This window comes from Anser brachyrhynchus (assembly GCF_964034855.1).
Source record: "Anser brachyrhynchus genome assembly, chromosome: 7".
Classification (NCBI taxonomy): Eukaryota; Metazoa; Chordata; class Aves; order Anseriformes; family Anatidae; genus Anser; species Anser brachyrhynchus.
The window spans coordinates 13854384-13881517 of NC_137701.1; the positions used below are offsets into that span (position 1 = coordinate 13854384).

Consider the following 27134-nt stretch of genomic DNA (forward strand, 5'->3'; position numbering starts at 1 on the left):
ATTTAACTTGATTTTTAAAATTTAAGACTGTAGGTGAAATTTGATGCTGGTATAAAGTAGGAGCAACTGCTGTTAAGTTTTAAGCAGATGTGACTCACATCAAGACTGAATTTGCTCACAGTGGAAACAATTTGGAGAATTTCAAGTAGCGATAGCGTCTGGCCTTCTGGAATAAAAATCTGTACCACCATTCCGATAACGAAATAGCAGTTACTTTCATAATGGAGTACAATTAAAACAAATCTCTCTCTGAAGCTGTCTGGAAAAAAGGGGGAAAAATAAGCCTTTACTAACCTTCGTGAATCGCTGCAAAACAGTTTTTCTTTGACCAAATTCCCTACCCTTCTCCTTTGACTGATGTGTATGCAGCATTTTCTGAATCACAAGACCTTGGCAAGCAATAGCTATCACTGACAAATATCCCTGTGAGTTTAGAGCACATACCACATTTTCATGAAAATACAACACTTCCTGTATGGTTTTTATGTTTCAGAGGCATTAGTGCTACTTTCTATAAGAAAGCACTGCTACTTCAGGCAAGTTAAACAACATGCTTGAAAAGTTCTGTAATTCACAAACAGCAGCAGCAACTAAATGTCTACACAGAAAAAAGCACTCAAAACACGTCAGTGTTTGTTTGGGTTTATTTTTGGTGGAATACCCACACCAGCGATTGAATGTTTTTGTCTAAGTACTTCACCCACAACCAATAGCTTTGCATGCAAGTAAAAAACCACACACCTCTGTGTTCAGCAACTGGCAACAGTAAACATTATTTATAATTTCTCATGGGTTTAGAAACCAAATTACTAGCTTGTATTTAAACAGTCTTTTCTTTCTCCATCTCATTCTCACTTCCATCTAGACCTTACAGGTACTTTCTATATAGTCTGCTCTCTATACTTTCTTTCCACTCCTGTTTATTATTTAAAACCATGAATCCAGCTGAAAGAAATTTAGTTTGTTGCTTGGAGAGGAAAAGAAGACTCTGAATCTTTCAGCACTATGACTGTTCATTGAGATAGACTATTGCCGAGCCTGTTCTATATAAACCAGGATAATTGTTTCATGCCAACATGAGCGTGTGGTTTTGGCCACTATAGCACTGCACAGAATAATATAGGATTGGAAGAATGGCAAGTTCCCAAATGCCCCACTTAGAACTGACAAATTTGGACTAAAATGATGCCCAGACTATAAAATACAAACATCGGGGTTTAACACTGCTCAGATGATATTTGCTTTGCAGCTGGAGGACAAGGTGTCTTCTGACACTGCTTAAACCCGAGGTCCAAGGTTGCCTGTTTCGGAAGGCCAGGCACTGCTCATCTCAAAACCAGGCCAGCAGGAGCACGACACAGCACCTTCTCCTAATCCAGGTAAAGACCAGGCTCGAGCCCAGCACTGCCACAGCTGCAGCCAAGTTGGATTCGGATGAACAAGGCCCAGTGAGAACAGAGAGACCCAGCAGGGTCATGATGAACACACCCCCCTACACAACTTGGTCCTCTCCGTCCAGTGTGCTTAACCATGCCCAGGAAACTATGGGACTGGGATAAATAAAAATATGGATAAAGAGCAGGAACAGGAAAGGCATGGAGCACATTTTTAATAGCATTTGTAAACTGGGGTTACCACTTAACCATATTAGTAAGGAAATCCCGCTAGCAACAACTTGTTTTGACTGCCCTAGCTTTGTCACAACAACTTGGTTTGGTTATAAGCAACCCTTTGCTTAAAGACATGAGTCTTACAAATACAGGTGGAAAATCAGTGTATGCTGCCTAGGGGAGTAGTCTACATGAATAGGCTTTGACTGCACAGGTCTTGGAAATCAACACCATCCTATGGCCACCAAGGTAGCCATGAACCCTGCTATTAACACCAGGATCCCAAAAGCCAAGACAACTGGGAAAAAAAAGAAGTAAAAAAAAAGAGGTCCATTTCTCCACTACCTCCAGCTTTACTGGAAGTATTAGCAATTCTAGCACTGTTCTCAAAACAATCCACAGAAAGACAATGCTGTTCTCAGTGCAGGCAAGGAGTAACATTATTCCCCCAGGGCTGTCCTTTTCCTTAGGCTAACATGCATAGCCGGTACTTAATGAGAAGCTTCCAGTGAATGGGGAGTTCTAACAGGGGTTGTAACAGAAGAAAAATTCATTATCTGGCTCAGATGGGCACAAAAGGGTATTCAGCAAGTAGGCACTAATCTGGGATTTGGAAGACAAGTGCTTGATTACCTGCACTGTCACAGATGGTGGACAGATCACTTGTGACCAGACTTTCAGCAGCATTCAGGCAGCTAAAGATGCGCACAGGTACACAGAGAGCTCTTTTTCTAAGTGCTTAAATTCCCAGGTCCATGTCATGAAAATTGACTGAAAAATCTCATCTCTGTCTCAAATTCCCTGTCTGTAAAATGGTAACGGTGGCACTTCCCGATACCATAGAAATGTTGTGAGAATAAATACTCTCAAGATCAGAAGAAATTAAATACTATGACAACAGGGTTGATATAAATACCTCTGTCAGATCTTCACCCTGTATCCCGATGTTGTGCAAGTAGCTCCCTTTCTAGAGAATGCCAAACTAAGACCACCAGCTGGAAACAAATGATTTGTATGTTTTCCAATACCTTATCCCAGACTAGGCAGGCTGAGCACATGCTTTCACAAGAGTATCACTCTACCCAAAGCTCAAACATAAGGTGTGAGAGGCTATAAAGATGTAATTAGAAAATTAAGATGGAGCTGAGGCATGAACGAAAATCAAAAGCCACTGACTACAATCAAACAAAACGGACTTGTGTTACATTGGTGCTTATGCATAACAGAGAAGAGGATTTGGGCCCAACTGTGCTGGTGGTGGAGTGTGCTTAGCTCTTCTAGTACTTTCCAATCTCTCATTTTCTGTGCCATAAGCACAGTTATTAACAACAGACTCAGCGACACCACTGTTTTCCTATCTTAAATTATTACAGTTAACTTCAGCTTGCTGCAGGCAGTATCTAAATCATAGTAGAAAGCCTAAATCAGAGAGACCGAGGTTTTGTGATAGCTCTTAACACTGAGAATCCACGTTCCCTACCATGTTTTCACTTCATCACTCAGTTCCTCAACATTTTTTTCTGTTACCATGACCTGCAACAGCATTTTTCTCTTTACTAAAGGTGGCCAAGTAGAAGAATTAGTTGGCTGTTTGGACATTTTCCTGCCTCAACAACAGGGAACAGCATGAGACTACTATTCGTCTTTCACCATGAAATACAGAGGGAACTAAGCTGACTGGGGTAAACGGCTGTGTGTTGCCTTGGTGCCAGCCCTTCTGCGAGAGACTTCTGTACCCATTCACCTTCATCACACGTCAGTTTTTTGTTGCTAAATATTGTAAACCAACAAGACAAACAAGATTCCTAAATGCACCAAAGCACCCGCTAAATACTAAATCCCCTCCAAACAAAAAATACCTGTAACTTAGTTTTTATGGAAGATGGTCAAAGGGAGCTACTTCCAAAAATATTTACCTAAAGCATGAATTAGATCAGTTGCCTGACATGGCTTCCTTCCAGAAATTTTCCATGCGGGTTGTGTGTATGTGTGCGTGCATGTGTGTGCACATGCACTGTGAGTGCATGCAAGCATAACAAGCGTGAGTTAAAGCTGTAGGTAAATCTATCATCAAAAAGCAGTGAAGAGAGAAAATCAAAAGCCCCTTGCCCAACACAGCTGTCTGCTAATTAAACACTGGCGTTAATTGCAATAATGTGCCTGGACCCTGTTCCCTGTGTTTGTTGTGGTGCCTGCGTGAGCCTCGCATCACTCAGAACTTCCACATTCTCACAGCAAATGAAACAATCTATAAAAGGAATAAAAGGCTGTGATATGTATATATATCTATAGGGCTATTTTTAAAGAAAAAGAAGATTTTTTGTGTGAGCTAGTTCAAAGCCAGCTTTGATTATCTAAAGCATGAGTCCATCTTTAGAAAGGGTAAAAAACGAAATGTAAAGATGGAATCTTTTATATTTAATCCATGATGAAAAGAGCATTTCCTATTTGTAATGCTCCTGCCTCTCAATTATTTTTTTTCCATTAACGGCAAAACGTGGAAGTTTCAGGCAGCATTTCCCACCCCTCCTTCACAAGATGTGCAGAGCTGCATTCCAGTAGGGCCAGTGGCCAGTAAAACGGATGCCATTTGACACCCTCACACAACATGCGCAGCAGGCTGGGACGGGGTGGCTTTAAACGAGTGGACAGAAAGCCCTTCTCATGAGGGGATTTACTCATACTGGTTTCCCTTACACACACTGCTCACTAAGATAGTAAATCGGCTATTGGGTTTGCAGAAGCAACCCTTGTGATGGCTAAAGAATTCCAGCACAGAGCAGAGGAAGGCAGAGATGTGGTGACCAGGAAGGGCCCAGGCTGTGCCCATCCCCACTGGGGCCAGGCAGCGCCTGAATGCTCCTGCCCCAGGCCGGCTCCAGAGGCAGAGCAAAACCCCAGCACCACTCTGCTTTTACGGCAGGCTGAGCCAAACCCCTGCACCAGAACATTAGAGGACTTCGACAATTGTATTTACACTTACTGTGCACCAGAAACCATGCTTTCTGGTAAGAAATCGCTTATCTGCAAAGGTGACTTCATCATCTTATAGTTTTGCTGTGCTAGGAAGGCACAGAGCACTGCATCGCTGCCAACAGACAGGGATTTCTTCTACTGTCTCTGAGAATCCTTAAAGTTTTTACCATCTAGCTAGCAGAGCTGACATTAACCAACGGAGTTCACAATTTAACTCTATGCCTCACTGTCTTCAAGTAAGGATTTTGCAGTGCTGAGTTCTGAATCAAATCTCAATAACACCTCTCAAATGAGAGCTGAAAATAAACATTTATCAGAAAACAATCTCAAGAGACTCAGCAATTTCATTTAAATGACTCTTCTGTTTTGCTATCAGTTTTCATTAAGATCAGTTCTGTAACAAAACGCCCTTGTGCCAGCTTTTCAGCACTGCCCTCAGACTCAATACATTACTTGAACACAGACATTAAAGGCGTAGTAATGTGTTAGATGCACAAAAATAAGCCCATGGAGGACTGTGTCATGATAACTGGTATTTTCACAAGCTCTACGTCTCAGTGTCATCCCTGGCTGCGTCTTATTTAGCTGGTAAAGTTCTTTGTACAGATACCGGCCTATTTTATTTGTCCTTAAATGTAATTCTGTGCAGACAGCGACATTTTTATTAGTGAACAAGAAGCAGCGTGTGCCAGCAGACAGGACCTCAGACTAGGGGGTCAAGAGACTGGCATATTTTTCCCAAACTTGCCCATGGTCTGCTAATTCTTCCAATCGTCCTTACCTCTACTTCTTTTTCGGCCCCTCTCTAAATAGGATCATGCTCTTTGGGACAAAAAAATGTCTCTATTGTCCCCATGTACTTGTTGGTGCTGTTCCCATCTTGCTGGAGCCCTGATCTTGACAGGGGCCTCTCAAGATTCGGCACAATGCAAGAGGTTCCAATTAAAAATAATTGATCATTAAGAGGCACAGAATGGTAAAGAGTGAGTTGGCGCTTTACTCTCTGTGGGGAAATAGTCAAACACTAGTGGCAAAGTAGAGACGTGATGACACTGAGTCTTCCCAAAGAAATGAAAGTGGGAAGTGTCACTCATCACCTTTGGGGCTTTTGTGTAACATGCGTGAGGAATGTTCCCTTCTCTGAAGAGTCTCTGCGGACTCTTCAGATGATGGGATTTACCATCACATGCCCTCTTCTGCTTGTCTTTTTTTGGTTGTTGTACAAAGTGCTGCCATGTGGGGTCTGTGTGATAGCACACACAGCAAAGTATCTCCAGCTGAGCAGAACTGGTGCTGGCCAGTTGGCTTGTTAGCTGGCTGACTATTTACTAAAAATGAAAACCAGACACTGAGGAAACTATCTTGTTCATAAAAGGAAAATATTTATCTGCAATGGAAAAACAGTAATTTGCTGGATATTTCATTAAATGATCACTAGTGAACCAATTAAATAATTGAGCAGCAGAGCAAGGACAGAGCCAACTACTACTCCCCCACACCACCAAAATATGGATTTGAATTAAGCAAAACAATTTACTACTTCACTCTGAATTGCTTCAACCAGAGAAGAAAACAAAGGGGGAAAGTTGAAAATGTCTGAATGTTCTATTTAAATGCTTCTTAAATGAAGCAGTTCCAACTTTGAGTTTGAAATGCACCTAAAATGAGTGAAAAACATTAAGCAACCTCATGAGGCTCAGCTGGAGCTAAGGGACAGCCTGGATGGACCGAGGCAACGGCTAAGACAGACAGACAGGTGAAGGCACACAGCTCGGCTTTGGAAACACAGAGACATGAGGCTCGGATTGTGTGCAGCTTGCCCTGTATCACCGAGAAAGTCTGACCCACTTCACCAGCACCATGCAGACCTGGTAATAAGGGGCACAGGGTAGGTAGCAAATGGAAACTTTTTACTTGGCTTGATGAGATTAGAAATGACATATGGGGAGTGTTTGTGGAGAGCAGAGAAAGAAGAGAACAATAAAAACAACTGAGACTGAGACATAAGATGTGTACGGGCACAGTTACAGCTACATGTACGCTTGCCTTTCTTGGATTTCAGGATGGCCAGAGAGAAAACATCCCCTGTGCAAAGCCAAGCCTCTGTGCCTCCTCAGCACTGAGCCCTCTTGGCCAGCTAACACGTTGGGCTGGCTTGCGGACTCATCTGGCTCGTAGCCAGCCAGCCCAGAGCCCACGCAAGGCAAATACGTGACTGCCTGCCCCTGTCCAAGCAGGTGTTACTCTGGGATTCCTCAATGCTGTTTTGTCAACAGGGCAGGCCTCCAAACACAGCGAGCTGCTGCCTCTGTCACCCGTTACGCAGGGTGAAGCGGCCAGGCTGCGGAGGAAAACTTAGCCATACATAGTGCAGTAGCATCTCCAGGGCAAACTAGTAGCTGACGGCAAACTGCTGCAATCAACGTCAATGCTCACCAAACAGTATTCCTCCCACAAATTTTCAAAAGTAAGATGTTTGCTGACAGAAAAATTCAGGAAGGTTGCCAGGAGCGCGCAGTACCCTTCCAGAATGTCGATCCTAGTTATTACCTTGGAAACCAGTAAATAAAGAGTTAAGGTATGAGCAAACACAACCTTAACTGCTGTTTGAGCGATGCCCCAATATGGCCATAACACACAGAGCCTGTGCTATCTCAAAGGCAGAGTGCAAACATTTGGGGAATAGGGCACATGACCACAGGACAGAGTCTAAAGCCGCTTTTTTGCGAGGAAAAGCTCCTCTGTACCAAAGCAGTGGTGACTGGGGGCAGGGGGAGCACCTACACCAACCTTACCCTCTAGACAGCTGGTCCCTTCCCCAGGACTAACACCTCGTCTCTTTACAAACCCCATCCTCACAGACTGCCGCGGGATTACTCCTTCCACCCTGCAGCACTGAGCCCGAAGCCTACCCTGCCGTGACCTTGGGTACTTCCACTAATTCCCTGGGGAAGGAAGAGCTCTAGGCACCGTTATTACCACAATTTACAAAGTCAGCGCCAAAAGGAGACACTCCTGAATCACCCGCACTAAAGAGGGAGGCAGGGGAAGAGGCAAGCTGCCTTGCAGAGGGATGAGGCCTTTCCCATGTCACAGCCACAGGGCAGCTGAGCGCCTGGGCTGGGCCCCTGCCAGCCCCCACAGCTGACCTGCACCATCCCCTGTAGCGTGACCGAGCCCCAGCCAGTGCAGGGGGAAGGCTACACAGGCCCTGCTTTTCTAGAGGCTTAGGGGGTTTGCCGTGCTTGACAAGATGGAAAAGTGTAATCAAGATGCTAGCAGGCAGCTTTGCTGCTGTGTCAGCTAAAGCTGGTTGCGGCAGGGGAGGGATGGCAGAGAGTGCCACCTCTGCTGTGGTGTGCGCACCGCTCAGAGCTGCATGGCACAGCCGACCCAGCTCACACGCTCTACTGTGGCAGCAGTACATTCAGAAGTGTTGTGCTGTCCCTCTTCTCTATTTATTTCTCATTCTCTTCTCCCTAGGAAACTGAGAATCACATTAGTGTCTCCCTCTTTTTTGTGCTACTTTGAAAGCTGAGTAGCTAGCACCCATTATTCTGTGACAATGTCCCATCTTACTGACACATCTTGAATATGTACATTTTTATACTGCTTTAATAGTGCTATTTTAAACTTTAAAGCCTGTCACTTGTCCTCATGAAAGTCAGATGGAAAATAATGCTAGTCCTATATTTTTTTTGGTCTTTACATGCAAAGCAGTAGTTCCCAGAGCAAGCCTATGTCCTCCTGTTGGCAAGAATTTATGTAGCCAGTTTGCAGGGTACTGTCCTGTGACTACAAGTGAAGGGCAAATTTTAGTACTACAATTACAGCACATCTGCAACATGCAAGGGCTTGTATTCAATCAGTGACAACACCTTGATTTGGAGCTTTGGTTGAGCAATGAATGAAGTATCAAATGAGAAACAAATACAGAAGTCCCAGACCACAAAGCCGAACACCACTTATGGCTGTTCCCACCTTGGTATGGACACAGATATATACTACTAGAGGTACACTAGCAAGAGATCAAGAAGTGGACCACAAAACAGGGTCTTGGAGATCAAGAGGAGGACCAGAGAGTCTTGAATCCAAACTTCCTCCAGCCTCAGAGGCCCAGACTCCAGTCTCAGCATACAGGTACATTCCTACAGTTTAGGATTCCACAAAATGTCTCAGAAGGAAGTAACTTTCCATTCCTATTTACAAAGAGCCAAAACACAGAAGCTATCCTAAAATAACAGCTGGCTTCATAGGATTTTGATTGTTATGTTGGCAAAATTCTCAGAGAAGTGTCACTGTCTGAAGCAGCAGCTCAGCAAATGGAGCAGGCTGCAGTGGCAGCAGGGGTGAGGAAGGGCCAGGCTGTGACACATCACCTGCCCATGAGCACGTTCTGCAGCAGACTGAGGGACAAGAGCGTCCTCACAGACCTTGGAAATCCTCTCCTCACTCTGGGTGGGTTTCAGGGCTGTAGACTTGACACCTAGACTTGAATGCTCTCAAGCCTCGATCACAAGCCATGGGTGCAAAGCTCTGAAACTCTGTCTGCAGGCTCAGGAAACCAGACTGAGGCTTGCTCTGCTTGACAAAGAAATACCCTGTTGCAGGGCTGGCTAGCAATAACCAACACGACTCGACCTATTTTATGCACAGAGGAGAACAGGTCAGTGAATGCTGTGAAGTGTTGAGTGCTCTCTTGGCCTCTTCCAAGGCCAAGTGACAGCCACTGCATTTTCCTTAGAGCATGACCAGCAAATTAAGAATTAACCAGGAGGGTCAGTCTGCCAAGGCACTTACCATGCATCTGTGGACCAATGAGCATGTATCTTATTTGTCTCATCCTGCTTTAAAAAAACATCCTCTTAGATTCAGGGGTAAATGTCCATCTTCTCAACCTACCAGGTATTTGTCAGACTGAGTGTCTCTAGGGTTAAAAATCTCCCTAGCATTAAGCACTCCTGCAAACATTCCCAATTCATCTGCAGAGTGAGAATCCCAGCACTATTGGAAACAGATATAAGAGGAAACTGTTAAAAAAATAATTAAAAAATCATTCAGCGTATGTTAAGAGTAGCAGTGACTTCTGGCAAGAATTAATTAAACCAGATGAAACACTTCTAATACGATTTGTGCTATCAGATCATTTAATTAGTTCTGGCTTTTAGTTCATCGTAACTAGCTTCTGTGAGGGTGAAAAAGAAATAATTGTTTATTCAAATGGCAATAATTTGGGTTTCTTTAATTGACTCCTAGTGCGAAAGCGTTGATTCCTGCTGTTTTCTAAAATGCTGGGTGGAAAAGCTCCAGCACAAGCTCCAGTTCCGGAGGCCACTGAGTCCATTTCCCACTGCAGCCTCCCATCTGCGATCTACCCTGCTCAGTCCCACTGCTTCTCAGGGCTTGCCTGTGTGCTGCAGAGCACTGAGGCAGGGCTTAGCCATTCCAGAGTGCTAGAGGGCTTATCGAGTATTCCTACCTGAAGCCACCGATGTGCTCATAAATAATATTGGTGGGACTGAGAAACGTTTTCTCTTCCATCAGGCTGGATATTCTGGAAAGGAGGTGTTTTAAAAAAAAAAAAAAAGATATCTGAAGAGCGTCTAAAAGAGAAGAGGTTTTAGATGCTACAAAATATTTCCCTTCCTGCCCCAAGAGTAGTCTTTTCTATAACTAAATTTAATTCACCAGTCTTTGCCCAAGGACAGGGGAGGAAATTGATTTTGCTTCCCTATCAGGATACAGCAAAGCAATGTCACTGAGCCTATGAAGACGTGCTAGCAGTTTTAAAAGTAGGGCTGATAACTCCTGTTTCTGCTGATTTCTAATTTGTTGGGTGCCAGTCTGTAAGAAGGTCCTGTAATTCCTTCTGGGTATAATGTGGTACAGGACTAACACATGCAAACAAGACTTAAAAAAAAAAAAAAGGAAAAGAAGAAAAGATGCATTTCTGCAGTTTGAAACTCCATGGAAGTACATTGCAGATTTATGCCTAAAACAATGCTGAATTATGGGTCACTGCTGTAAAAACAGAATTCCTTACATTACTTACTCTAATGAGGTCAATGGCAGAAGAAAAAGGCCCCAGTTTGTAAGATCTAGGGGGCTGAGACCTTATCTGCACACTTTCCTGTAAAGCTCCAGGTGCACTGTGAGATCTATATCGTCGGTTCCACGTTAAAAACTATGTTGTTTAAAACAAAACAATCAAAGGCTGAAAAACGATGCTCTCAAATATCATGAAACAGCAAAGCAAAGGTTGCCTAACATAACCTTCCTTCTGCCTCCGGGTTGAATGGTATAATATACTGTTTCAGTCTCTGACCAGGTACTGCCCCCACATTCATTTTTTTGGCAAGAACCCCTGCTTCACTCCAGGCACAGGGTTGACAGTGCTCTGCATACAAAGCAGCTGTTCAATATTCTTTTTAATCTTGGTTCTTCAGCGTGGGGCTCAGCTAAACCTACTACAAACTGTCGCAACACTGCACAAACAAGAATACTTCTCCATTCTGTGTTGGTTTTGCTTTGCTCTTCAGCATCAGAATGCTGAATGTTTTGCACTAGTTAACACATTTATCCCCAAAATACAAGGTGAGGAAATATTATCGCTAATTTAGAGAGTAAGATTGAGTTACTTTCTGAAGAAAGTAGAAAAGAAGCAGGAAAAGAGACCAGATCTCTGGAGTCCCAATCAACCACCTAAATCATCATTTTTACAACAGGCCTCTGGCCTTTATTCACACCACGCAGCTTCTGCTAGAGGTTAGGCAGCAGCACTGGAGACACAGCCCCATTCACTGACGTAACATAAATCTACTACCACGGCTCCAGACCAATATATTATATGACCCTGCTCCAGGTCTACTTAGGGTAAAATTCAGGCCTGTGCAGGGGGCTGGCATTTACGTCGTTTCTCAAAGGTCTGCAGTTGTGCATGTGCCTCATGCTTGCCCTCTGATCTTTTGGGGCGAAGAAAAGAGTAGTGTTGCTTATCCACGAGACACTGCGATCACATAATTAGAGGCACATGTTTACCAACTGTGATTAGAACGGGCAGAGTAAAGGTTACATGGGTTTCTTGAAATCACTTTGATCAGCTAAAAAGGAGGAAAATAAACTAAAAAAACAAACTACATTAAAACTCATTTTGCCCAATGAATTACAGAGCAAATAATCTCCACTTCTCAGCCATCGGCTATATAGCAAGGGCATGTTCTGTACACTTGAATGCCTTCAGTCCACAAATCAAGAATGTATTATCTATTTAAACGCATTCCTTGCTATGTGAAAGGAAAGCCCTCGGATTTCCTCACAGAAGTACCTCCTCAGTTATGTGAAGGAGAGGACTGAGACAGCATACAGGGCTCACTCCTTAACTGCTTTGCCCAGTTGATGTATTTTAAGATATCCATCTGCATGGCCAGTGGAAGCTTGTGAAACCTAACGGGTGTGAGTTCCCTGCCCTTCTTCATCCACAGGTGATTCCCAAACCTGCTTTGCTCCAGACTTTATTATAAGCCAGTGTGCAACTAAAGAATGTTTTCCAAAATCGTAATTAAACCAAAGCAAATCTGGTTTGCACCGGAGCAGTGACATCTACCAATTACCCACTGAAGTCACATTTTCATTGCCTGCTACAAGGCCCATAAATCAGTCAAAAGGTCACGATCGTCAGCTCAGCAGAAAAACTGCAGCTCTTCACACACATGCAAGCACATGCACTTCCCTGGGCTTCTGAAACGTTCTGGGAGGGGAGGAAGACACCACCACCCACTGCACTCAGTGTCTAAAGCGAGTTTACCAAATCAGATACTTCGTGTTCAAAACAGGTTGTGTTCTTGCAGTTCTAATACTTGCCAAGGGCTCCTTTTTCAGTGAATGGGTGTTAATAAGTTTAAATAAATTTAATTAAGTTACTTGTTAGTGAAGAAAACAGACCCATCACGTTCAGAATGTCATTCTTTACTGCTGTCATTTCCAACCTAAGCTTTTGATTTTCCTCCTATAAAATACATTTTATCTTTACATATTTTATCTGTACATATAGACTTTTCATTGTGACCTTCTGTTAGCCCACGCTGGAGACTAAGGAGCTAGGTCTGTCCATCTTTGGTTCAAATCACTGTAGCTCTGCTCTTACACTTAGGTCATGTCTGGGCGTTCCAGCCACAGGGAAAGGCTCGGGCAGAAAGAGGAAGGAGAGCTGGGGGCTGAGCTGCTCTTGCTGCTCCAGCTGCTGCTGAAAAGACGAGGGGCCAGTGGCAGCCAGCCACTACCTTGCCCACTCTGCTTGGCCCAGGCAGCAGCGGCTGCCAAGGCAGCTTCCCCGTGCTCTGCCACAGCCAAAGGAGTCACCGCAGCTTCACTTCTGGTTTGGCTGCCCTTGGTAACTGCCTCCTTTGCCTACGTCCAGACCTTCCCAAGGCCACACAGAGGGGGAAGCTGCACCCAAATTCCCGAAGTCTCAGTATAGTAGCTTAACCACAAGTCTGTCTTCCCTGGCTTCTTTCTTAGGCGTATATTGCCTCAATCTCTCTGTGTCAAATAAAGCATATAGTGTTTCAGAAAACAAGGTTTCCTTCTCCCCAGCTTTAAAGGAATATAATGACTTACTGGTTTAAAAAGGGTGATGAGCCCAAGGAAAGGCTCTATCAGGAGACTGTGGTTTACCTTAAAACCTAACCAATGCAGGCACAAATTCAGACTGATGTTTTCTAGCAGCATATATTATGGCTGAAGCTTCACTGCTGAAAAGATGATGTGCTCTCCAGCCCCAGTTCTTAAATCTGTGTTCCCTTTCCTGCCCCAAAACACAGAGATAAGCAAAGAAGGGGGCTGTCTGGCCTGTGTGCTCTGCCTGATAAACAAGTAACTGCTGGTGTGCACACATTACAATGAACACACTGTCGCTCCCTGTGCTTACCCTCACCTACATCTCTACTCTCTAGCTGCATCGCTCCTGTGGACTGCAACTGTCTCTGAGGGTTACACAGCATCCTCCAAGGCAATCTCCAAGAATGGGAAAATAAGAGAAGAATTTCTGTCACCTGACAAGTCATTGAGAGCTCCAGTAATTTAAAAAGACAGTATTTCTAACAGTGGAAACACGATGCAAGGTGTGCTAATGCCCAAGCTTGCTGATCACTCTGGATCCCAAACTCTGCCAGACGCATGCAGGCATGACTGCTAGCAACTCTCAACTTTTATGCAATCTCTGAAGCTTCAGAAATCCCAACATATGTAACCCTTGAGGAGGCTTAATGTGAATTCTTTGCTCCCATTGTTCTCCAATTCACACCGTTCACATGGTGGAGACTTCTTCCTGCTCCCTCCTTGTCAGGGGAGACAGCTTCAACTTCAACAATATGGATTTTATTGTACCCCCCCCTACATCCCACTTCTGCCCCTTGTCAATAGCACAGAGGCCCAAACGCCATCTCAGCTGCAAAGAGGAAATGACTATTCACAAGACACAAAGGTTTATGGATTTCTGCCTAACAAAAGATTATTTCTAAGCAGACTCTTCATGAACCGATGCCTCAGTTCTTCCAGCAGGCAAGCAGAGAGCCTCCAGTCTGCCCAGCACAAACCAGTGAGGGCACTCTTCAGGGCAGGTGTACTAAGCAAGGTAGTCTCTTAATCTTCTCACATGCACAAGCGCTATTTTTCATACCAGCTGCATCTTAAACACTCAGTTAAGATGGTGATTAGTGGTGGTGGTAGGGTGTCACAGTGGGAGCTTTCTTAAGAAGAAAAGGCTTTGATTGAGCCAATGAAAGCTGTTGCCAGGGAACCAGATGCCATGAACACACCACTCCAGCAGTGCAAGAATACAAACCATGTGAGCGCTGGACTGAGCTTTAAATGCATTTGCTGGTTGAGGCCTGAACACACCATTAACTCTTTCAGTACCCAACAGAGTTCACACAATGAACGGGGAAGATGGGAATCTGTTACAAGCTCAGAGGAGCAGAATATCTCCTGATACCTCTCTATTATACCTGGTTGATTCAGAAGAAAATCTGAGGGGGGAAACTTTTAACCTTTAGTTTTTGACTGGCAAAGCAGGTTTGTTTGTTTGTTTTTTCAAAAGTATGTGAGGAAACTTTCTTCAAAGTAACAGTTTTATACTAAAGTGAAAAGGAATCAGATAAGTGCTCAGACAACCCTGCAAAAGTATTAATTTTGTTTTTGTAGGGGGTGTTACACCTGAATTTTGATGTGCACAGTGCATTCACCAGTCAGTTCCTCTGCAAGAGGAGCAGAATAGCTTAGATTCCACTTTTCCCAGATCTGAGCTGGTTTCCAACACAAATGTTACCGATTTGAATTTTATCTGATCAGTTGCCAATTTGTTTCAAAGTTAACTTTCCACTCTGATTACTAAACAGCCTTGCACTCCACCGACAGAGCATTTTTTTTCTTAATGTAAATTCCACAACGCTCTGCAGTCCTACCAGTAAAACACAGCTAAAGCTCTAATTAAAAATCATGCCTGCCACATGTCAATTCATAAGAACTAAAATTAAACTAACAAGGGGCTGTAACCAAAACTTTCTTTGAACACAGTAGCCTGCCTGCTCCATTTTCCAGCAGTAATGTTTGGAAGCAGTTCTTGCAGGACAATGACTTGTCCCAGACACTCTCATCTTTGGGCTTCCAGTTTGAACCTAGCACAGGTTCCTAACTACTAAAAAACATTCCCATCTGAAAGCCCCTTCCTTCCTGAGTAACCAGCATTAGCTGCGTGCAACTGCTTTGATCCCACAGAGTTGATAGCTGTGTTGAACAAGTAAGATGTTGCTGGCGTATTACGGAGAACTCCCTCTGCCAGTCTTCATTTCAGCCTTTTTATACCCTGTGTTAATGCCAGCCGTGTAGCAAGCCCTGAGTTGGGGTCCAGTGCACTATTGCCTTTTTATTCCTCTCCCACAGCGTAGAAGGCCTGGGGGAAAGGAGATAGCAATACCATTACAATGCCTAAGTGGCCATAAAGTCCCACTGTGAGTCCTAACAATCTGCACATATTGTACACAGGTACAATAAACTTTGGGCCCCTCAAATTTATTCTAGCAGATTGGCAAGAGCAGATAGTGCAAAGCTGATTTAAAATCCTTACACAATTCCTGTGCCAATTCCTGCGCCATTTCCTGCCTGGGTTGGTGATGATGAAGAACTGGACTTGTGGTCGTCCACAGCTGCTCATTGTCAAGACGACACCTACAGTTTGTCACCCCAGAGCCCCTCGGAGTTCCAGCTAACAGTTATTCCATGGCTGTACTGCATAGCTGAGAAGTGGGAGAACACACACACGTATATGGCAAACTGCAGCGCAGACAAACTTACCATATGCTGCCACAGAGTGCTCCTGTCTCACCAGACACTGAATGGATTTACTTGAGGGTCCATGGGCCTGCTGTGGCCCTGAGACCCCTCATCAGTTACTGTGTTGCCATGATCAGGGGCTGCCTGCCTGCTGCTGATATAACTTCTGGGTTTAATCTGCAGATAGGCATGCCAGGCTTACTGCAGTTGTTCCCACTGCAGAACCCCCTCTCAGGCAGGACACCACAGACTCTTTACAGAAGTTCTTGCGTAACCCTCATAAAATAGGGAAAAACAACACTGCAACTCAGCTTAGGTTAGCCCTGGATAAGTAGAAGAACTGGAAGAAATATCTACAGGCAGAGAGCAGTTATCTAAACACAACTTTGGCAACGTACAAGGGCTAACAGCCCAGTTTTATAACCAGTTCCATACAAAATCTCCAATGATCAAAAACAGTCAGTGTCTGCACTTTGTATTTTGAGTCTAAAACATACATACACCCAGCTAGATATTGCACAGTGGCAAAGGAAGCCATTCTGGTGCGCTGGCTTAGTGGGACATCAGGATAAAAGTGTCACTTACTGAACAAACATGCTTCCACGGCATGTCAGTGACCTCTGCAGAGCTCCATCTAAGATCCTGGGCAGATGTGATCCTGCTCAGTTTGCAAGAGCAAACAGTACTGCAGTGCAAGATGGTATTGTTACAGAGGCTAATAATCCAGCCTCTGCGCTACAAAGAGGCGTGGACGTGCTGAAGTTATCATGCTGGCGAGTGACATTTAACACCGGCTATTGCTTTCCACCTCCTGCTATGCGTTGCTTAGCTCCTCACCAAACATAATCATCCCCAAACATACATAATCTTTACATTTATGTTCACACAGGCATTTGTGCTGCTATGTTAGAGGGATTTCATTAAATTTGCAAGCTGGAGCCTTCAAGAAACATGAAGTGCAAGAAGTACTGGTGCATTTCCAAAATGTATTTCCCTCCTTATCACACGCAGGAAGATCCACGTTCCAGTTGACATAATTGCATGTGTTGTGTCCCCCCCGACCCATACACATACTCTGGATCCAAGCGGCGGTACAAGGATTACACCTGCTCTGGGGCAAAAACGACAGCTGCCTGTAGGACTCTGCTGTACCCTTGGTTGCAGCAAGTGGAAGATGCACAGTTGATGAGGCAGAAGACAGTGTGCAAAAAAAGGAGACCTTCCTGCACTGAGGGAGCTAAATGCTGCACTGAACAACTAGAGTCCCCAGACACAGCACAGAGTCCCCGTGCTCTTTCCTCCAGCTCCATACCCAGCCCAGATTACCATGCCCAGCTCTCTGAGAGACCTCTGCAACAAACCCATCCCCACTCACCACTGCAGCCCACATCCCCTTCAGTTTCATCCCCACTCATGCCTCAGTCCTTCCTTTTCCCTCTCTGCTCCCAGCCTTCCCAGGGCTCCCCATGTCCCCTTCCACTTCTTAGTGCTGCCAATTATTTGCCATTTCCTTCCTCACGTCCTGCTTCTGTTTTCCTTGCTCAAATTGTTTCCTCCTTTGCTCTCAAGCCCACCTACATCCAGACCAGCATCTGGTCCTACTTTGAGTTTACTCATTTTTCCCAAGCAAACTCCTCATTACAATCACTATCTCAGTTAGATACCCTCGGATATTCAATGAAAATGAATGTTTTCCGTAGCTGTTCCATACCTACAGATTTGGACAGCCTATTCCAATGGTATGTTATTCTCAATTTTCACAAGTTTATTTTAATGGCATTTAAAACAGACCTGATGTAGCACTCAGAGATGGATTTTTATTTGTAAAATATATATCCTTCACAGATATAAACTAAGGCAGACTAGCCAATAAAACTGACAATCTTAAAAAGCAGTGGACAAAAGGCAGTTGCTACATCCCCTTCCCACAACATTAATGAAATGTAATTAAGCACTGCTTAAAAACTATGTGGCACAGCCTTGCAGAAGAGTGGCTAAAGAAATGCAAAGCAGAGAATCAATCACAGTCTTTGGAAGTGAATTTAGATTGATATTCTCACCTAAATCTCTATTTTCTTAAATTAATTTACATTTGGTTCAACTCATTATAAAGTCATGAAGTACAATCATTTGTACATCTTGGAAGAAAATTATCCTAAGCTGGGGAGAGAATTTATGATTGCCCTGCCAACACAGGCTCGTTTCTATTGCTGTTCTGTTATGGAAAGTGTCGTTTTTGCCAACTGAAGAAAGCAGCTCCTCTGTTTGAAGACATACTTGTTTTGTACAATTTCTATTGCTGTTTGTATATTGTAAACCACTTTGAGCACATGGAGAGTGAAAGACACTGTATAAAATAAAGTTAAAAGTTGCAGTGTTGTAGCGTGCTGTAAGTCTTTGTACGTGGCAGCAGGGGGCACTTCCACAAGATGATGCCGAAGTGCAGTTGACAGACTATCCTGGTTTCAAGGCCAGGCAAAAGCGCACACTGTGTTCACATCTCACTTCTGAAAGCAGAGCATGCCTGTACTCAAAGATGGCTCCCCACCCCTCTTGTTCCCACTAAAAATCCTCACAGCAGTTGAGTAGCTTAGCGAGAAATTAAAGAGAAAGAAACTTGTACCTTTGAATGAAGCATGAAGAGAGTAAAGAACCACACATCTGAGCACAGAAGGAAGCAAATACCTGAATAAGTCTTGGCAACCTGGTGCTAGCGTGGGGCCCAAAGAACAGGATCACTATGGCAGGAGTCAGGAACACAACTGAGAGGCTGAGACTCTTATCTTCCTCTTCAGTTACCTAAGAAAGGTGAAATGTTCTTACAGTAAGTTTCTGCATAAAAAGAGTTGAAGAACCAGAGACAAAGTCATTCAAGTTACATAAAGACCTACACAAATACACAGAGGACGAGCATTCTACAATACAATCCCCAGAACTGGTCTCTTCCAGCTCTAGTAATATTGTTTTTCTCCATTCTCAGCTAACAAATAATGGAATTTGGGGGACTTCCATGAAGAAAAAAAAAAAAAGCACAATAAAGCAGGTTGGGAAGAATAATGTCATTCTGTCAGCTACAGGTATTTACTGCAGGACAGCACATTCGTTACATCTGAACCTGCCCCTTGTAGTATTTCTGTGCTTGCTTGTGCTCTCCCTCACTCTCTCCCTGGCTGATGTAAGGAACTTAATTTCAGTTTGCCACCATAGCAACAGAGAAACAACCCCTGACCACAATAAGGAGGATGGTGGCAGTGGTTCACAGATCCCGAGATGTTGCAAAGCAACCAGAGTGGAGAGAACAACAAGTATACGGGCCATAGAGGAGAAAAAAGTAAACAACTCCTCTTAACTTTCCTCACACTTTTCAAAAACACAGGATGCTAGTCTGGCTTTTCTGCTCTTTGGAGTAGCACATTGGCAAGGCACAGAATTTATGAACTAGTGCATTTCTAAACAAAGAATCTGGCTGAGTGCTCTGATAGTAAATTTGCCGTTCCAGGGGCAAACTGCAATCTTTGAGAGCTTGCTGACCATCCTGGGGTCAGGGAAAAACGCCTAATGTCTCCCTGCTAAGTCGCGGCAGAAGGAGGTGATGAAAAAAGAACAGGAGAAATTGGCAGCGCTTTATGAACCAGAGGTGAGTAGCTGTAAGAAAATTCACTGCCATAGCTCTCAGGGATTGAATCTCTTCCATTTTGGAATGTTAACTTACAGTGACATAATTATTTTACTGCCAAATTATTTTACAACATTTATTTGCCATGAAAACTATGAATGCCATAATAACCAATGGGACAATATAATACAAGATACATGTGTCATAGCTAAAACTGAACAATCTTTAAATTATTGTTTTGAAGGTCACAACACAAAAAATACACATTTCTATACAAAAAAAAAATCATTGTGTTGTTAAATGCCAGATTAATAGGTAAACCTGCTAGTTTGTGGATTTGTATGCGGATTGTTTTGTTTTTTGAGCCTACATCTGTTATACTGATTTGAAATATTTTGTTTGAATAGCATATACCATCACAGGAGTTTCACAGGAGCTAAAAGAACAGACTCATTTATATGATGCACTGCAGTGTTGCGATGAAAAGTGAATACATCAGAGCCACAGCCAAAGGCAGCTTTTTCCTGTGAGTTCATACCAACAACACTAACCCTGACTCAATAGAAGTCAGAATTATTTCTGAAAGGAGCACATTTTGAACCTAGTTATGCAGAAGAAAAAAAAAACAAACAAAAAAAAAACTAAAGCGTGCAGGATACAGATAAGAATTTACCCCAAAATTTCCTCCCAGCTGTATCACAGCAGCATTACTAGAGTCAGGGCTGGAAGGAAGCATCAACTTTGTGAATTGTTGACACTACTTTGAGGTCGATTTTGAATCTCTGCTGTACATCCCAGAACCATGACCGTTTCCTCTGTTTAGCATTACTACCAGAAAAATTAGCCTAAGATATAATTTTTGGTCAGTGGGAACCAGAAAGTGACACTAACTTTACATCAAAGAAAGTATGTGAACACCCCAATAATGAGAATAATTTGGAAACCTCTACTTTATTATTTGCTTTCAAGATACCAGAGAGTTTCCCAAGAGAAACTCTTGTATACTTGTATTGCTTTATTCTCTCAATGATCCACGATAGCTGATTTATCAGAGCCCTTCTCACACACCTCGTTCAAGGCACACCAATGGAGAACAGATGCAAAGCATCTATCTTATCTGCGGCCTTCATAGGGCAGCCATTCCTCTAACCCCTGAGTGCACAGGGAGATATTTCAGACCGAGACGGACTCCCCCAGTCAAGATAGCATAATCTGTTTGAGATGCATGGCTGTTGCTGCCTTCCCAAACATGCTAAAGTTTATGAGGGAAACCCCAGTTTTTGAAACAGACCCCATATTAAGGTCTTTTTACAGCAACCTCCTCTCTCTTGCATAGTTAACTTCCTCTTTGCTGCTGATGACTTATGTAAGGGCTTGTGTGAAGAGAAATTTCTCAAGCTAGCAGGAGCCAGACTTGTCTATTCACAGAGGATCCAGCATAAAAAAGCCATGGCCTGATTTGAATGCTACAGAAATAGTCATTATCTCTATAACATAGCAACTGCCTGCCCGACCTGAGGCCAGGGCCATGCTTCTGAAGCTGGTGCCCCCTTTCTAAAGAGATCAGGTAAACAAAGAGAAAAGGTAAAGGGAAAATTTAAGCTGAATCAGGAAGTGAGCTACAATTGCTTTATTGCTAACACATTTGATCCCTGTACTTTTACATTTCAAATCCATTAATTTGCCTTTTTTTTTTTAAAAAAAAAAAAGCATTTCACAATAATAGTGGTCATGGATGCAATGAAGCAAACCAACATGACCGCTGTAGTCCGTGACCCCCCAGTTTTGAAGAACTGGTGTGATACATACTGTATTGAGTACTGACAGGAATATGGTTTTAGCAGGCAGGCTTATCAACAGACATCTGTACTACTTTCTTAGTACAGCGATATACTATGCATGACGCTGCTTGTATGTAGAAATTCTCAGGGAAGTGTTTCATGTCTTCAATACTGCCCCTGAAGTGCTTCCCATACTTAGAGTACTTCTCAGATTCACTCAGAAGTATCCTAAAAGCACTTTTGCTTCATTTCTTGTATTCTATAGCTCATCAGACACTCTGGACCCCACGTAAAAACTGAAGTATCCCCGAAGCATTGCTAAACGGGCATCCTTTATTAACATGCACATGCAGACTGCACCCAGAACTGTGCCTCCCGCTTCTCAGCACTGGGGACAAAACGGATCGCTCCCATGGCGAGCTGGGGGCTACAGAGGCCACAGGAAGGAGAGAGACATCTGAAATGGGCAGAGCCGGGGAGAATAAAGGCAAAGCTCTGCAGATATAGGCTCCTGCTGCCACTGAGATGAAGGGAGAAAAGCCAGAATGCCCTTGTCAAATGAGACGCCACCCTGGTGGCAACAGCAGTAGCAGCCTGGCCTTACAGGACTGTGGTTATAGGCAAGGTACTCTGGACGCTCATGGGCACTGCCCAGCAGGCCTGCTACCCTCAGCAAACACCTACTGTATCTTCATCTAGGACAGGACTTGTCTGGACCTCATCCACAAAGCCGTCTTCCAATCCAGGAGGAGTCAATTCAAGTCCCCACTGAAATAATCTAGTATGTTGCCAGATTAAAAGTGGGCTAAGTCTTGATCATTAATTCATAGCCTGAGCTCTGGCTGTTCAGTACTTTCTGCTGTAGGTGGTCTACTGGAGAACAGCATAGCTCAGGTCCTAGCCGTGCTGTACAGTGATTCTTAGGTGCAGACAACAGAGCTTGCTGATGGCAGCAGATAAAGCCACAATGGTGAAAGCATGTAAGGAAAGAATAATTTCCTGTGTAGTAAGTAAGCCACAAATAGCCCAACTGATAAAAGATTTTCCTTTACTTTTACCCCTCCTCCTTTTTTTCCCTTCTGTTTCAGGATTATTTGAAATGGAAGTCTCATGACAGTCACTCCCATGTTAGCAAGACTTCAAATGCAAAGCACATTATGAAGGACTGCTTGGGTCTGTGTCTTCCAAAAACCTACAGTCCAAGAGTGGGTGCACTGTTCTGTACTCTGAGAAAATGGCTGAGCCTTCATGGAAAATGGGCAGTAGGAGAATGCACCTGTGGGGCCACAGATATGGAAAAAAACTACAGATAAAGTTGCACACCCTCCAAGACTTGAATAAAGCCATCATGGCATATGGAGGAAAGCAGGTAAGAACCAACAACTTACATGAGGCCCCTGGCTCTGTTCCTCTACATGTTAAATTACACAGCCACTCCATGAAACCTCAAGAAGACTACTGCTGTTCACTGATGTTAATAAGCTGCTAATAAAATTAACCTAATACTGAAACATATTCTTAGCATCATCTTCCCTATAATCTTCCCCTCATTTCTTTGAAAGTTATCAGCTATAGTTCATTTATCTTGATTAAATTTGTACCTGTTCTAAGGTTTTAAATGGTGCCAACATGGTCTCTGTGTCTCTATATAGGGTGAATTATTTCTCAAACACATTGCTGTATGGAGAGCTGCTTCCTTTGAAGCCCACATGGAGCCGGATTTTGGCTCTCATAAAGTCTGCTGGAATTTTGCCATCAGCATCAACGGAGCCAGTTCATGTGTGGATTTCGTGTCTATGAACCCTGACAAGGAACAAACCTTCTCAACTTCTATTCAACTGGAAAAAAGTTTTCATGCTAACTAGCTGAGGTTTTTTTCTTCCTTGGATTAGAAGGGGAAGTGTCAGCCATCCCACACGATACTCATCACTCTGGCTCCCATATTTCTCAAGTCCTAGTATAATATTCAAAGCAATTATATAATAGTATTTTGTATTCTGCATAACTCATTGCTATTAAAACTAATAAGCTACACCCATGCCAATGACATGGGTTTTTTTTCCTGCAGTGCAGCAACTCTACTTTTAAAGAGGTAGAAAGCACACTGAGGCTTTGTAAGAGGACAAGACTTATTCAGCAATCACTGATGGTGTGAGATACTGTAGAGCTGCTACCAGATTTGTCTGGGAAGACTTGGCTTAACTCATTCTTGGCTCCACCATCAGTGATGTAATGAGTTCATCCCAAACTTGTGGCAAGAATTTATTTATTCATTCTTTACAACATCCTACATCTTGATCTGTTCTATATATACACCCAGTTATAGGTTCACAGATGTCTAAGACAGTAAATTCTCAACCTAAGCAAGCCTATGCTGTGCCATTTTCCTGATGACCCAGGACATTAGTAACTTAAGATGAGTATCAGGTGGAAAGAATCCTCATCCAGCATGATATATTTTCTGACAAATACTTAAATATTGCTTGCTTTTACACTGGAAGACAAGTCAGAATTGACCAATTTACAAAACAAACATAGGTTGTTTTTTTTCTTCCAGCCATTTCCTAGTGGTTATTCATTTTGCTTTCCTGCAAGTCTGTCTCCAAACTAAATGTCAGAGACCAGGCTGTTGTGCCGAAACTGTTCAAAGGAGATGGGAAAGAAAGTCTTTTCTCCTGCCCATCATAGGAGTTGGACTCAATGCTCCTTGTGGGTCCCTTCCAACTTGGGATGTAAATCATAATTCTATGATCTGCACTCTACTTGAGGGTCTAGGTACAGTGATGGCACTCTGACACAGGTTGATGGAGGTTATATTACTTGTCAGTACTATAGCAGCCCTGATGAGCAACTGCTTGGACACAGCTAGCTAGCTAGGTGACACTAGCTAGGTGAACTACCCTTTGTAGTTCCTTGATCCTGGAATTCTGTGGCTTAAGCATTAGTTACTTCGCTACTATCCAACAATCTCAATAGAATTAGGGCAGCTGAGGATTTTGGCAACATCTTCACACCTCTAACTATATCCCTTATTCTTTGGGAAGGAGAATAGGGAGCTCCTATCTTGGCTTTCTAATACTCCACTCAGGGATTTCCCAACACTGAAGGTTCACGTTAGGAATCAAACAACTTTAGACACCAGTTAAAGAAGTGACTGATTTATCTAGATGTGCATTTTTTTATTCCTGCAATAATGTAAAAGCAGTAGAGTGGAGCCAAGGATTTGCCTCACAGTGATTTGATACAGTCAACATTTCCTTGTTAGAGTGCCTCTGTGCTCATTTTCTGGAGATAATATTGCAGTAGGTTGGTCTTAGGATTTAGATGAGGCATGGGTTGAAGCTTGCCAAATACATTTTGGAAGCATACCCTGAGGGTCTGGGAGGGCATGGAGCAAGAAGCAGAGATACTGCCTTGCAGAGTGTCACTAGCACAAGTTCTGCAGGATACAGCCCACACACCTACCAGCAGACTGAGACTGCCAGACCTGATGTTCAGAAACACTCTCAAGCCCAGCTGAAGTCATCAGCAGCTGCAGGTGTTCTCAGAAAAACTCTGGCTGCACAGAGTAGATGTTTCCTGAAAAACAGCATTGAAAGGCGGATTTCAACCTTTGATTGGGAAATAAACTACAACAAAATTATTTCCCCTCAAGTCTGTGGCACATCTAAATAATCTGTGGTCACAGCCCTTAAGGCTTCCCTTTCCTTGGTCAGCTGTCTATCCACACTATTAGTTTCATTCAAGAAGAGTAAACAGTCTCAAGATTGGAAAAAGAAAACAGTACACAGCATTTACAAAATGTGTGCCTGCATGTGTATGCGTGTAGGACTGTACAGGTGGAGAACTGAGAATTTTTATTCCTCTCTATGTGTTAGCTGAAATTAAGTTATTTGTTGAAAATCACAAATAGCAGGGGATAAGAACACCAGCCTGGGATTCAGAAGACTTGAGTTTAACTAAAAGGGGTCACCACCATTAAAATATGAAGAAATCAGACACCTTTGACAAACAACTGCATCACTTGTGCAGGACACTGAGAGCAAACAGCAAGTCTGTGATAAAACTGGCAAAGCTAGTTAGAAATTAGTCAGCAGACAGCTCTGCAGCTGAAAGATCTGTTTTTGTTTTAATCTTATGACTAGTTGTTACTTTCACAGCTCTGTACAAGAAGGCCACAGAAGCCCTGCTACTATCTTTGGCAGCTCTGGCAACCCTATCCCAAAAACAATCACCCCAAAAAACCATGAGTACAAAGGGTGACCTCAGTCACTTACGTAAGGGACACTCATGAAAACGCAAAACCAAGATCTCTTGCCTGTCAGCTATAATACAAGGTACATCCTACCTGATACCTACAATTAAACTGCTAGATTATTTTAGTTTTTTTTAGTCATTGAACAAGGTTAATGAAATTGACTTTGACACGTAAATGGGTACGTGTCCATCTCCCATCCCCTCCTATCCCTTTCAAGGTCTACAAATTAACCTCACAGAAGTGAGGTAATGCTTACTGGCATCCAGAGAGTGGTCTCTCTGCTAGTTTGTCAATAATTAACAAATTATCTGTTCCGTAGTAACTGGACCAATACCCCTACTTAATACTATGTTCTCTCCTTTACGTGAAAATATACACACCCAGGCTACCAAACGGCACCTATGTTTAGTTATTAATCTGACCAGACTGAAAACAACAATCAAATCCCTCTTACAAGACCATTGACTTACACACAATTTCTTAAAGCTGTCTGTACTTTCTTGTTTATCTAGCATTAGCCTACAAGATGTTTGTAAAATGATTCATGCACAAGACAGTTAATCACAAAATACACAAGAATAAAAGTTGAAAGCTCCAATTCCTTATGAATTCTATCTTGCAAAATCATTTGGAAGCTTTGGCAGTTGCCTCATGAATGTTTTTATTTCTTGATAATGCTAGTTTATTACCTCGGCTCCAGAAATATCAAGAGACTTCATCCCTATTGTGCTAAACACTATACAAACATGCAAGGAATCAACAATCCTTTCTTCTAAGAGCTTGTATATGAAATCGCCATATTCACTGAGATCATAAGAAATTTAAGGCATATGCTAAAGCTTAATGCTATTTGTAGGTAAAAAATCAGGAGGAGCCTTAAATATTTCAGCACTGTCACAATCACATAGCTTAGAGTGAACAGCAAGAGCAACCTTTAATCACAGGAAGCAATTTGGCTAGCCTTAATGATCTCAGATACCAAGTATTCTGTACAAAATACTTTGTATCCCAGCAACCCCCCAAATTACTGTTAAAATCTTAATCCTACAGCTTTACATATGATACGAAAATTTGACCTTTTATACAAGCGCATACTATTAACACCAGCTGAACAGTTTGAAAGGTGCAATAAAATACAATCCTATTCATGCTCAGAAATGAACATTTTTCATGTTACTGATCAAAGGCATTTCAAAAAACATGCATGTGCACTGTATGGACTTGAATGACCGTGCAGATATGTACACACAAATACTTTTGAGTTTTAGTATTTGTGTGAGCCTTAAGCTAGCTCTATCACATCTTGCATAGTAACGATATCTGCAGAGATAAAGAGTGAACCTCTACAGAAAGAAAGCCTTTAATCAGTCTTCTAATCGGAGTCTGAACTAATGAGGAAAGTCTCGGTGCAATCTAGATAACTCTTGCTTAACTGCGTCTGACATTTTGGAATAGATTAGGTTCTAATGGTCTATGGCAGAGCTTTCTCTTTAGAAACCTTGAGATGTCATTAATAAATACTGGTCATCGTAGAAGGACTCTACACCTCTGTAGTCGAGACAAAA

The 27134-nt window shown here is 43.0% G+C and overlaps 2 protein-coding genes across 7 annotated transcripts in view; one reads left to right on the forward strand and one right to left on the reverse strand.

Annotated features, from left to right (window-relative positions):
* ALS2 (alsin Rho guanine nucleotide exchange factor ALS2) overlaps positions 1-27134 on the reverse strand; it is a 223933-nt gene that overhangs the window by 151827 nt on the left and 44972 nt on the right. For 5 of the 6 annotated variants that reach the window (XM_080600322.1, XM_080600321.1, XM_080600320.1 and 2 more), the window contains one exon: positions 18600-18713. The exons of the other annotated variant lie outside the window; for it this stretch is intronic. The gene's annotated coding sequence lies outside the window, so the exon portion shown is untranslated. The remainder of the gene's footprint in view (positions 1-18599; positions 18714-27134) is intronic. 6 annotated transcript variants of the gene reach the window in all.
* Positions 18807-24188, forward strand: KIAA2012. The gene is given in 4 exon segments (XM_080600531.1): positions 18807-19551; positions 22400-22526; positions 22529-22680; positions 22964-24188. Coding segments are annotated over 4 exon segments (537 nt in total). The 5' UTR covers positions 18807-19506; the 3' UTR covers positions 23177-24188.